This window comes from Martes martes (assembly GCF_963455335.1).
Source record: "Martes martes genome assembly, chromosome: 13".
Lineage (NCBI taxonomy): Eukaryota > Metazoa > Chordata > Mammalia > Carnivora > Mustelidae > Martes > Martes martes.
The window spans coordinates 26,715,551-26,728,683 of record NC_137901.1 but is presented as its reverse complement, the minus strand read 5'-3'; the positions used below and the strand labels follow the sequence as shown (position 1 = coordinate 26,728,683).

At 44.0% G+C, this 13,133-nt stretch overlaps 1 protein-coding gene across 1 annotated transcript in view; it reads left to right on the top strand.

Annotated features, from left to right (window-relative positions):
• KATNAL2 (katanin catalytic subunit A1 like 2) overlaps positions 1–13,133 on the top strand; it is a gene marked incomplete at both ends in the record, with an annotated part of 68,214 nt that overhangs the window by 34,105 nt on the left and 20,976 nt on the right. The window contains 7 exons of the mRNA XM_080821721.1: positions 493–610; positions 1,772–1,870; positions 4,152–4,250; positions 4,453–4,530; positions 7,976–8,074; positions 10,041–10,104; positions 10,303–10,421. Of these exons, the coding sequence (XP_080677847.1) occupies positions 493–610; positions 1,772–1,870; positions 4,152–4,250; positions 4,453–4,530; positions 7,976–8,074; positions 10,041–10,104; positions 10,303–10,421 (676 nt within the window). The remainder of the gene's footprint in view (positions 1–492; positions 611–1,771; positions 1,871–4,151; positions 4,251–4,452; positions 4,531–7,975; positions 8,075–10,040; positions 10,105–10,302; positions 10,422–13,133) is intronic.

The following is a 13,133-nucleotide window of genomic DNA, read 5'->3' as shown; positions in this document are numbered from 1 at the left end:
GTAAGGTCTACTTCCCTTCCGCAAATCCCCTCTAGGTACACCCCCGCACACCAGATCGAAACCACTGGCAAATCCCTAGGCTTTCTCTTATCTCCCCACAACCTGCCCCCTGGTCTGCATACTGTTCTTTACGGAAAGTGGGAATGTTGGAGAAATGCTTGCAAAGCCATGTGTTCTTGAAATACAGAGCCATGTGCAGAAGGGCTGGAGCTGGGTGGCATGTGGGGAAAGGAAGAGGAGGTCAGGGGCCTCTGGGAGGAGGTGGACACTCTAGCCTGGTCTTGGAGGAACCCAAGGGGTAGACTGGAGCAAGCCAGAGCCAGGATAGATGGGGTGGGAGGACAGGGCAGATGGAGGCCCCAACTGGGGTACATAGGCTTATCTTTCTAAAATGCTTTTTTTTTTTTTTTAAGTGTGCTACACAAGTTGTTTAGTTACCTCAAATTAAGTGGTTAGGATAATTTCCTCCAAGGTCTTTGTTCCCTCCCCTAGGGTGATGAGCGATAGCTGTCAAAATCTTCCCAAGATCAGTCAGCAGAGGCCACGGTCCAGAACCACAGCGGGAAAATCAGGGGATGCCAAATCCCTCCATAAGGAGCATCCTAAACAGGTCTGGACAGCTTTGTTGGCGTTGGTAAAATTGCAGGTGGCTAAAAAAATATATAAAAATAAAAAAAATTGCAGGTGGCTGAGAAATTGCTCCAAGAAAAAAAGTCACATTTATTTATTTAAGGACGTATGTTTTTAAAATGCTGTGTGATTGTGTTAAATTGTAGATTTTCTTCTGGATTAAAAGCACAGGCAAATCCCTAGTTTTCCTAATGCCTTCTAAATTGAGTGGGAGGTCTCCTTACCCCCTGGTCAGGGTGCTGGGTGACAGGTTTTGAGGGGTGAGCCCTGGGCCCAGTCAGAGCATGGGGCCTGGTTGCTACAATGCTCAATCATTCCATTTGAGGTAACCGTAGGTGACAAGTCTTCCCGTCCCAAAGCACATCCATGGGCTCCTAAGATGAGGTCAAATATTAGTCAGGAATGGCTGGGCTTCTCCAAAGCACACATGGTCAGTCCTCCTCCGGACCTCCACACTGGCCAATCTCAGGAACAGGGTGGGGAGCAAAAGGCAAGAGCCCAGCAGGTGGGTGAGATCAATGGCTCCTGACTCAGGGGATCGATACCTAGAAGCTCTTGGGCTCAGACAAACAAACCAGGCTTCAGAGGAAAGAGAACCAAGTGAAATTGTGAAAAGGAATGGCAAGAATGGCTGTCAGAGATGCCCGGCGGGATAGAAAGGCGTAATCATGAAATTCATTTGTCGGAAGGAATCTCTCCCTCTCAAAGAGGTTGAACAGTCCTGGCCAGTGTCATCTGCCTCGGGGGGAAGGGGGGTGAGACGGGGCAGGACAATCCCACGGGTGGCGGGTTGAATATTGACTCTGCTCCATCTCCAAACTCAGCCCCTCCCGCATCACACACCTCTGGTCACAAGAGAAAAGTCAGTGAGTGGGTCTGGGTCGAGGCACCATGTGGTTTCCTTCACTGGAGAGCTGCTTGGAACCCATGGCTTCCACTGACCGCTCTTCCCACACGGCTCAGGCAGGCAGTGAATTCATCTTGCTGGGACTACCCAGAAGTGGCTCGATTACACACGGGGTTTCCTTTCACCGAACTGAGAGCCAATGTGTGAATTTTGGACGATGGAATGGGCAGTTTCCACCAGCATCTGTCACTTGCTTTCCACGGCTGACTTCTCGCTGTCTTCCTCCTCCTTCAGGACGCTGTCGGTAATCCCCATGCAGAGAGCGCTGACTTTGGCTTGAGCATATCAGGAATAAACAAAGGCAGTGGAGAAGAAAACGTCCGCCCACAAAAAGTAAGTAGAATTCATGAACATAGCACCAGAATGGGAAATTGCTTTTCTTTCTAAAAACGAAAATAAAAAATGTTATTGTTGTCAAATAGAAAAGCTAACACAGAATGGTCAGAGCCTGGCTGTGAGGTGAGCTGAGGAGAGCACTGGCTGAGGGGTTGAGCCCTGGGGTTTTGGTCTGAATCTCCTTTCTGGATGAATGGTCTTGAAGGAACGGCCCCATCTCTAAGAAGCTCAAGTCTCCCTATTTGTAAGCTCAGGGGTTTGGCAGCGATGGCTTCTAACGTCACGGTCAGCTTAAATGTCCTGGGACTGAAATGGGAAACATTGGTGTTCTAGGTTATTGACGGAGTTATGGTGGTGCATGCAACCTTCTCTTCCTCTCTGTGTGTGGTACCTGACTAGTGGTGGCCCCTTTCCTCCCTGAAGGTGTGGCTCTAGGCTTGAGTGTCATTTCATGTGAGCCATGAAACCTCAGTTGAAATAGGGTGGATAGGGGCGCCTGGGTGGCTCAGTGGGTTAAAGCCTCTGCCTTCGGCTCAGGTCATGCTCCCAGGGTCCTGGGATCGAGCCCTGCATTGGGCTTTCTTCTTGGCGGGGAACCTGCTTTCCCCCCCTCTCTCTGCCTGCCTCTCTGCCTGCTTGTGATCTCTGTCAAATAAATAAATAAAATCTTAAAAAAAAGAAAAAGAAATAGGGTGGATATTGTCCCTAATAGATAGCTCTACCCCTTTCATAATGAACCTCATGTCTTGATCCATAAATAAGAGCGGCTCAGACAGAAAAGACTCAGACTGGGTAGATGGAGGCAAAAGGCCAGTTAACACATGTCCTTTGAGGATGAGAAGAAGCGTATCAACATCAACAGATTTCTCTTGACTGTAACTTCGGGGGTTGTACTCCTTGTAAGAGCCATCGTTCTTTCTCTGGGCAAGTTCTCAGACTATAGGACGTTGGATTTAGCTCTGGCCAGCTCTTCTTGGGTAAACAAGACTCTGGCTGTGTGTGCCTGAAGGGGAAGCTGGGAGCATCTCCCTAGAAATCAAGGAGCTCTCACTGGCCTCCAGTGGCTCCCTGGAAGGGCCTCAGTGATAATGGGTGATCACTGGAGATGATGCGTTCAGATCAGTGCCTCCTGCGGAGAAACGCTTCCCGGTTTACCTCTGCCAGTGCCATTGTGTTTTGAGTCACTTTGGCCTAGTCATTCTGTGGCCCTATTTTCTCCCATGAACATCTTGTGTTGATATGAATAGTCGTTTCTGATCAGGTCACAAGGAAGGGACTATTTAACCCAGCACTTAACCTTTGAAGGGGTCTGATCATAAATTCTCTTTCCAGCAGAAGTGTCCTGAGCAGAGAGTGTCCTTCAAATGCAGATGGTTTTCTCCCTAGCACTACAAATGTTCAGAAACTGAATAAGGGTATATGGCCAGGGGCCCGTCTCTAAAATGGGCCTATCATGGCCATGTTAGGGCCCCTAGCTTCGGCGTTCCTGGACCCCCTACAAATTCAGTAGGCACGTTGTTCTTAAAGGCACTAGTCAGTTTGCCTAGGTTCAAAACCCTGCTTGGACTTTCCCAGCTGTGTGACCTTGGGCAAGTTGCTCAATCTTTCCAAGCCTTGTTTCTCTTTCTCCGGAAAATGGAAATAATCAGTGCCTGCTTTAAATATCTTGAATGGAGAGCGTTAGCCTAGTGCCTGGTGTATAACATGGAGGTCTGCACATGTACCTGTGCGTGCTGGCTACTGCTGTTGCTGTTTGTTTTCTGCGTGCACGCTTGCTTTTTCTTTCTGCCTGCGGGGATGGCAAGTTGCACAGCGAAGATGAGAGACAGACATCTGGGTTTGAATCCTGGCCTTAAGCCACTTGTAACCTGGGTCTCTACTGAGTACAGAAGGTACACGACTGTCAGTAAGTGGGAGCTATCGTCACTCTTGCGCCAGTGGGTTCTTCCTGGATGTGGGATGTTTCAAAGGACAAGACGATGTAGGGGAGGCAGACCTGGGAGGAAGCAGAGGGCATGGTGTCAGAAAAATGCTTGTGAGTTTTCATTCAAACCAACTTCATGCTGAAGGGTTTATTTGCAACTTCATTTTCTTTTCTAGAGTGTCCAACTTGAGGAAATTATCTCATTCATGATTAGTTCAGGTCCTTTTTAAAGCCTCACTCTAAGTTTGCCCTATACCGAGATACATAAATGTGTCTTGATTTACTGAAGCTGAGCTATTAGGGATAGTCCTCCCCCATGTCTTAATGGTGTAAGTAACCACTACTCCGTTTCAGGGCCAAATCGTTGACTTCCGAGGGCTGCTCACAGATGCCATCAAAGGAGCAACCAGCGAACTTGGCTTGAACAGCCTTGACTGTAACCCAGACCCCTCGGTAAGTGGCTAAGATGCGACATTGCAAACTCTCAACCTCCAGACAAACTTCAGAAAGATAATTTTGAGTCCAGAGAAACCCTGAGATCAAATCGAAGGTCACAGCAGCCTGCTACCACTTATGTCACCGAGATCCATGCCCCGTTTTGCTTTCTAAATTATGAGCAATGTTGTAACATAAAGCTTTCTGTTCCCACCGTCAGGAACGATTGTTGAAACCTCTGAGTGCATTTATTGGCATGAATAGTGAGATGCGAGAATTGGCAGCCGTGGTGAGCCGGGTAAGGTCTGATATTCAATTCACAAATTTACGGAGGCGGATTGGGGCTCCTGGAGCATTGTGGGCTGCTTCTTTTATTAATAACAATAAATATGATCATTTATTTATAAAGTGCCCCCACTTGCAAAGGCACTCATATTGTTTAGAGGCACAATAATGCATGATAAATAAATTATAGAATCATAAAATTACAATACAAAAAGCCCACTATCTCACTACAGAGGCCAAGAAAACCAAAAGGGAAAAAGACTTAGAAGGGAAGGGACAGGTGAAAGGTTTTAGAGCAGAGCCAAGAGTTAAGGAAAGAAAGCCTCTTAGAGAAGGAAAGAGCACACCTGTGTCTGGTTTCAACAGTCAAAGTCTAGAAACACAGATTTTGGCAGTCTGATGATTTCATAATTGGAAATTTCCACAAAAAATCAAGATTAGTAGTAAAGAACTTATCATCTGGACTACTGATTTTTAAGCTTACCCTCCAGAATTTATTTAATTTTCTTCTTTCTTTAAAATTTAAATTCAGTTAGCCAACATATAGTACATCATTACTTTTAGATGTAGAGTTCAGTAATTCACCAGTTGCATGTAACACCCAGTGCTCATCACACCACATGCCTTCCTTACTGCCCATCACCAAGTTACCCCGTCCCCCCACTTACCTCCCTACCCTCCAGAATTTAAAAGCAGTGAAGTCTCCTGGTGAGTGACTCTGGCTCTGGAATCAGTTGAGCTGGATTTGATTTCTTTATCCTTCTCTTTCTAGCCATGGGACTTTGAACATGTTCCTTGGGAAGAGAATACATTCCCGAGTTACAGGGCACTTATCTGATATCCAGCAATCTCATATTTAATGAAAGACTAGAACCTAGGCAGACTCAGAGAGATGTTTAATATGCTCCAAGACGCACAGCTTGTCTGCAGTGATTAAGGGTTCCCTAGCTCTGGCTGTTCTGTTTGGCAGCTCTTCCTGTCCCTATTAGCTATCAAGCTGGGGGGAGGAAACACAAAGATGAACGAATCAGACACAATCCTTGCCTACAAGAGTCTCTCATGTCATCGGTAAGGAGAACAAAAGGAGAGGTATTTTGTGTCAAAGTGTAGGGAAAGCATTAGGGAAGAAGATACACAAGAGACAGGCACATGAAAGTGCACAGGAGGGAGGGTGGAGGGTTCTGGGTCAAACAGAACCTTTACAGCTTTTAGCCGAATGAGCCACAACGAGCAGTGGGGACGGAGGCTGCAGAGAGAGGCCACAGTTTCTGGGTAAGGGGCACCATGAGCACTAGCCCATGGTTGGAAGTGGCCTGTAGGACATGGGGAATCTTTGAAAGGTGTCCATCAGGAGAACGGGATGCTCAAATGTGCTTTAAGTCTGTCCTAATGACAGTGTGGTGGATGGATAGCAAAGAAATGGAGATGAGGAGACCAGCTCTCAAGTTATTACCAGTGAGAGAGGATGAGGTCGGAGCCAGGCTGTGGTAATTAGGATGCAAAGGAGAGCAGAGGAAAAAAAAATTATGCCCATAAAAATCAATAGTCTCATTACTGTTTCTGCAAAAAGACAACATGACTAGTGATGACAGAGTTGTAGAGTAGAACTGGCCCAAAATGATTCCACCTGGCATCTTTTCTACAGTACCATGGGAAGTAGTCATCCAGTCTCTGCTTGAATGCTTACAGTGATAGGGAGATCACCACCTCATGACTGATAAATTTTGTTACTATAAGGAGGAACTTCCTTTTAGGAAATTAAACACTGCTATGTGGAACTCAATATCAGCTCTAGATGAGGGCAAGAAATACTGCTCTGATATACGGATGCTTTGAATTCCAAGGTAGATGAATCCCCCATATGTGCCAAGCTTTTCCTAAGAAACTGTGGTAATAAGAATGTGAGAGGCGGGTGCCTGGGTGGTTCAGTCATTAAGCTTCTGCCTTCAGCATGGGTCATGACCCCAGGGTTCTGGGATTGAGCCCCGCATGGGGCTCCCTGCTCGGCGGGAAACCTGCTTTCCTTCTCCTACTACCCCTGCTTGTGTTCCTGCTCTCGCTGTCTCTTTGTGTCAAATAAATAAATAAAATCTAAAAAAAGGGAAAAAAAAAAGGAAAAGAAAAAAAGAATGTGAGTGGGCGGTAGGCTGGTCTGCAGATCCACAATCTAAAGATAGGGGGCGCTCTCCCAAGATTTTTTTTTTTTTTTTTTTTTTGGGGGGGGGAAGATGGAGTCCTTTCTCTGTTGCTGTATCACAGGATCATGCCTATTAGGCACTACCAAAATCACTTCTATGAATACTTTCTCTAACAAAAGTGGTCAGCCATGGTGGAAAGATGTGGGAGGACAGGGGACAGGGATGGGGACATAACATCTCACCAGCACAGAAAAAACATATTTTTATATTTTAAAACATGTGTATGTATTATTTGAAAATTAGATAATATAGGGGTGCCTGGGTGGCTTAGGTTAAGTGTCCAACTCTTGGTTTCGGCTCAGGTCATAATCTTACTGTCCTGAGATTGAGCCCTGAGGTGGGCTCCACACTCAGCGGGGAGTCTGCTTGAAGATTCTCTCTCTCTGCCCCTCCCCCCATTCAGGTGCACACACTCTCTCAAGTAAATAAATAGATCTTTTAAAAAATTAACTGAATATAAAAATAGTTACCAGATTGTACTACAGTCACTCAAAATGACTTCTAAAAGGAAGCCTTTTCTGATATGACTCTTGATACTCACTATGCCTGGAACAGCTCCTACTGAGAAAGGCCCTGAGTGGCTGTTCTGAGACGTCCTGTGGAACTGAAGTTTGGAAACTGTAAATTAGTTATCAGTAAAAGCTGCCTTAATTGATTGTCCCGGATGGTGGCTACAGGGTTCCGCTAGGAGAGGGCAAACTGCACTTTTGCTTGCTTGTTGGCTTCCTTAAATTTTGTAGAAGCAATTGCTCTTGATGGAAAGTAGGGAGAGATCACTGGGGGAAAGGAGAAATTGGTTTCAGAGGAGCATTATCTCTTTTAGGCCACAAAAAAGCGTTTGCAAGATCAAGGGGCAGGCGAGACCAGGCACTGGTTCGGAACTCCGTTTTGCAGTAAAAGCCTGTGTAATTTGAAGGCACATTCTGTAGCTTCTTTGATTACAGTCATAAATCAGCATGGTTTGCTATTGACTGAAGACAGGTATAGTCCATCGTTAGGAGATTTTGTTTCCTCTTAAAAGTACCGTATTATCTCATCAATCTCCTCTTGGGGGAAAAATCACTGAATATGTTCATGGCATCCATTTTGGTGAACTAGCCCGTAATTACCATGTGTATATACACATATATCTAAAGCGAAGAGTTTTTATCACCAGCACTTTATGCCCCATTGTAAGTCAAGTACTCTGCTGCTCCTGTGTTTATTACAGCTGTGGAGGAAAACATTAGTTTTAACAAAATGATCAAATGTGCATTGCAGGACATTTATCTCCATAATCCAAACATAAAATGGAATGACATTATTGGACTCGATGCAGCCAAGCAGTTAGTCAAGGAAGCTGTTGTGTACCCTATCAGGGTAAGGATGGGAAGCCTCTGGGGGGTGGTTTCTGTTCATTGTCCACCGGACAAACTGTATGTCACGCACCCATCAGGAAGAGGACAGGATGTTCTTCTGTCGTCGCCTTAACTTTTGGGCTGTGTCACAGTATTTGGTTAAACACTGAAGTACCAAGGCCCAGTCCACTGCAGGCAGTTTGAAATCGTGTTACATATTGGGTCAAGGTGGGGTCTGCTCAAATGATCATTTTAGATCTAAGACTTGTCAGTTCCTACAGATTGGTTCAAATTAGCCTGCCTCCCTAAAAATATATTTACTATAGTAGAAATGCCTCCTGTAGGAGAGAGCCTCTCACTTTGTTTCTATAGATCCCCCTCCCCCCCGACCCCCTTCATCTAGGGTTCTGTTTCTGACTTTTTGTAAACACCAGGCAGCCCCTTCCAGGGCACTGGCCAGTAAAGCCATTGTATCATGCTCACTGTTCTTTCCTGACAAGTCTTTGTGCGGAGCGGTTCACGAAACAGGAAGGAAAACAGAAAAACAAGACATTCCATGTTGGGTTTGCAAGTGTGGTGATGAGAAGGTCTGTGTACCCCATAGCTTTGGCTGTGTAACAGACCACCCCAAAATGTCGTGCATTCAGTAGGCGGTCTAGGTGGCGGTAGACAGTCTGGGCTGGAGCCTGGGAAAGCGGGCATAGACAGCATGACTAGGACTTGTCCACGTGCCTCTCCTCCCCCAGCAGGCAGGCCCAGTCTTGTTCCCGTGGTGGCACAGACTTCCCAGACAGAAGCGAGAAAGGACAGGTGCCAATCCAGCAGCATTTTTCACGTCTCTTCTTATAGTTCCTATATTTTCAAGTCTCTTTGTATATTTGCTGATGTTTCACTGGCCAAGGTCACAGGGCCAAGTCCAGATTCCAGTGTCAGAGAAATATACTCTCTTGGTGGAAGGAGCTGCAGCTAATTTGCGGCCATTTTCTGTGATCTCCCGCAGTCGAGATAACACATTGGTTGTATTGAATAATCTATTGATTCTTATCACTGAGATAAGAATGCAGACTCTAAATTTTGGCTGCTTCTAGTCTAATGAGACAAAAATCAGTAAATCTGGATGGTCTCCCCCCCCTTTTCTTCCTGTATTCAGACTTGGGAGGTAAGAAATATATTGGCATTCAGATTTAGTAGAAATTTATTCACTCTTTCCTCTGAGTGGCTCTACAGTACAAGTCTTCTGGGAAAGGATAGAACATCTCATTGGAGCTCTGGATATGTAATCTCCAAGGTGTTATAAGCTTTGTGTGTGATGGCATGGAGATTTTGGCAACAGCATCAGCAAGAAAACAAGAGCTAGTTACAATTTTACTATCGTTTTTCCTTCTCCCTTGTTCTCTATCAGCTCTATCTCCCGCCCCCGACTGTCTGGATTTGAACTAATGGGAGAGAATCATGGAAGTTTGTGGAATATGGAAGTCCACACATATCCTGTTTGGAGTCAGTGTCTCACAAGGCATTCAGCACTGAATGTTCCCGACTTCTAAATCGGGCTTTGCCATAGCTTTGTGCTTTATTCGCATACACCGTTGTTGGTTGGTTTTAGTGTTTACCTTAAAGGGCATTCCTGGTTCACAACATTCCAAAGATTGCCAAATACCCTGCACACAGAACTCCAGGAGAAATGATGTTATGTATGTAGGAAGTAACTATTGTAACAGAGAAGGAAAGTACCCACATATGCCTTTCTTTTCCTTAAAAAAAAAATACTGCTCTTTTAAAAAGCCACAAAAATTAAGCCGGGCATTGCTATTAAGTGTGAAAGTAAAACGGGGAGAAATAAGATGTAAACAGAAGCAGTGAACCTCAATAAAAGGAAGACCCGACTCGTTGTGCTGTGTTTCTCCCCACCCTCCTTCATTTGTCTGTGCTGAGGGTATGCCCGCTGACATACTGATTCCAAACCTCATCTTTGTTCCTTGTTTCCATAGTACCCACAGCTGTTTACGGGAATCCTCTCCCCCTGGAAAGGTCTACTGCTGTATGGTCCTCCAGGTAAAGGAATCTTTCTGATTTGGTCTTGATATGAAGTGTGGATGCCGAGGGTGAGCTGGCCTGTCTGTCCTCATTCAGGCGGGGGGCTAAGGACCGCTGGGTAGCCACCTCCTTTTCCACTTGGGAGACTGACTTCTATCTGTGAACAGAGGAATGGAGTGCAGGGGTCACTCACGTTTTATCCTCATGTGTCTCTAGGCACAGGAAAGACCTTACTGGCTAAAGCTGTGGCCACAGAGTGTAAAACCACCTTCTTTAACATTTCTGCATCTACCATTGTCAGCAAATGGAGAGGGGATTCAGAAAAACTTGTTCGGGTAGGAATTCTTGATTTTATATTTTTTTACAATAAGCTCCAACAGAATACAGTGGTTCAACATGATGTTAGAGCTTATTTGTTTTTAAGTGATTTGTATGCTAGAATTTATCCTGGATTTTGATTACCAAAAGCCCAGGAGATAGAAGATAGATTGACTATTATATGTGGATATTAATCCTGTTCCCATCAGCAAAACATGAACTCCTTTCCTTTGGGGATGTGACCGACAGTGCTTTTTTGATTCCTGTAGTTTAGGAATGGAAGCCGGGACAAAGGTTGTTTAAGAAGTGGAATATTTTTGGGGCGCCTGGGTGGCTCAGTGGGTTAAAGCCTCTGCCTTCGGCTCAGGTCATGATCCCAGGGTCCTGAAATTGAGCCCCACATCAGGCTCTCTGCTCAGCAGGGAGCCTGCTTCCTCCTCTCTCTCTGCCTGCTTCTCTGTCTATTTGTGATCTCTGTCTGTCAAGTAAAGAAATAAAATCTTTAAAAAAAAAGTGGAATATTTTTTTTCTTCCTCCAAGAAACATTTATTTTTAAGCATGTGCAGTATATTCAGCCAACATTTATTGAGAAGCTGCTAGCATACACTAGTCCCTACACTAGATACTCTCAGAAAGAACCAAGAAATTGGAAACAATTATCTTTTCTCAGATGCTCTCAGCAACTTTCCTCCACAGTGCCCCATAGCCTTACAGTTTTTTCCTCTCTTTAGGAGAGAAATAGAAAATATATTTTATATAAAATATAATATAAAATTTTATGCTATAAAATTTTACTATACTTTCTGGCACCTTAAGAGAACATCTGTTTATGATTGAACACCTCAGTGTAAGGTGGGTCCTTCTCAGAAATCCTGTAAAACTGTTGAATTCTGTAGAATGCCTGGAAAGTAATCAATACCAAGTCAATGTAAATACTATATATTTTCTGAAAAGAAATTACTCTAAAATATTATGCTTAAGTTACATTCCCTTGGATGATTCATTTTCAAAATATTATGGCTTACTTGGAAGTCATAATAGAATATTTTTATAGGATTGATTTACCTAAAATGGCCTATCATTTATTACTTTCTTTTCTCAAGTTACTTCAAATGTGTAAGTTTTTACAATTCTTATCACTGCTTCAAGATTGTAATTCATGGAAATCCACGTTGACATCTGTTTCTTTGTTCTTTGAGTCTACCTTAGTGCCCATCTAAAGGTGGGATTGGAACTCACCCGTTCCTAAATTTGTGGGTTCTGTGTGATTCTAGTTAGTTTGATGTCAATTAGTTAAAATCCAACTAACTATAAAATCTTCATCAGCCTGAAGACTTTTTCTTTTTTTAACATTCCATTTCTATGGGCTGAAGAACAATAAAACTTTTACAAGACGCCCCCAGAATCAGTTTAGATTTCTCTCCTGTCATGAAAAGTGGTGTTTACAACTATGAGCACAAAGCACTGCAAGAAGCTCAAAGAAAGATTACATTATATTCCCTGGACAGGACTCCCCTAAACAGAAGAATAAATTCAAATAGTTTATGACTCTTCTTTTTTCTTAAAGATTTTATTCATTTATTTCAGAGACAGAGAGTGAGAGAGAGGGCAAACATGAGCAGTGGGAGAGGCAGAGGGAGAAGCAGATTCCCCGCCAAGCAGGGAGCCTGATGTGGGACTCCATCCCAGGACCCTGGGATCATGACCTCAGCAGAAGGCAGTCACTTAACTGACTGAGACACCCAGGTGCCCCTCTTATGAATATTCTTTTTTTTAAAGATTTTATTTATTTATTTGATGGACAGAGATCACAAGTAGGCAGAGAGGCAGGCAAAGAGAGAGGAGGAAGCAGGTTCCCCGCTGAGCAGAGAGCCCAATGCGGGGCTTGATCCCAGGACCCTGGGATCATGACCTGGGCTGAAGGCAGAGGCTTTAACCCACTGAGCCACCCAGGCACCCTCTTATGAATATTCTTGATGAAGACTGAAACTACTAAAAGAATATCTTGTTTAATGTTGGATAACCAGAAAAGTCATTTAACAGGGACTCTCCATTCTGTGAACATTTTATTTAACTAAAGTTATCCTTTGCTTCAGTAATTATTTTGTTAGGATTCTAAGGGTGAGGAAATGAGTCCTTCCCCAAGTTCTCCCCTTCCTTTACCATATATTAAAAAAAAAATAACTAGTGTTGGGGTGCCTGGGTGGCTCAGTCAGTTAAGCAGCTCTTAATTTCTCTTTAATTTCTCTTTAATTTCAGCTCAGGTCATGATCTCAGGGTCCTTGGAATTGAGCCCCACATCAGGATCCACAATCAGGAGGGAGTCTTCTGAAGGATTTTCTCTCTCCCTTCCTCCAGACTCATGCTCCCTCTCTTTCTCTAAAATAAATAAATAAATATTTTAAAAAATAACTAGTATTTTTGGGAAGAAAAAAAGGTACAAAAGGGAATATAGACCCTTGAGTCCTCTCCCTAGAGGCAACTACTACAGTCTGCTAGTGCAGCCTTTTAGAACATTTATCTGTATCTATATTAAGACCAATAACTTCATCCATATCTCCTTCCTTATTAAATACAAGTAGGAACATACTACACAATACCCTTCTTTTACTGAGTTTTTTGTTTGTTTGTTTTGTTTTTTGTATACTTTTTTATTTTTTGAATTTCTTTTCAGTGTACCAGAATTCATTGTTAATGCACCACACCCAGTGCTCCAGGCACTACGTGCC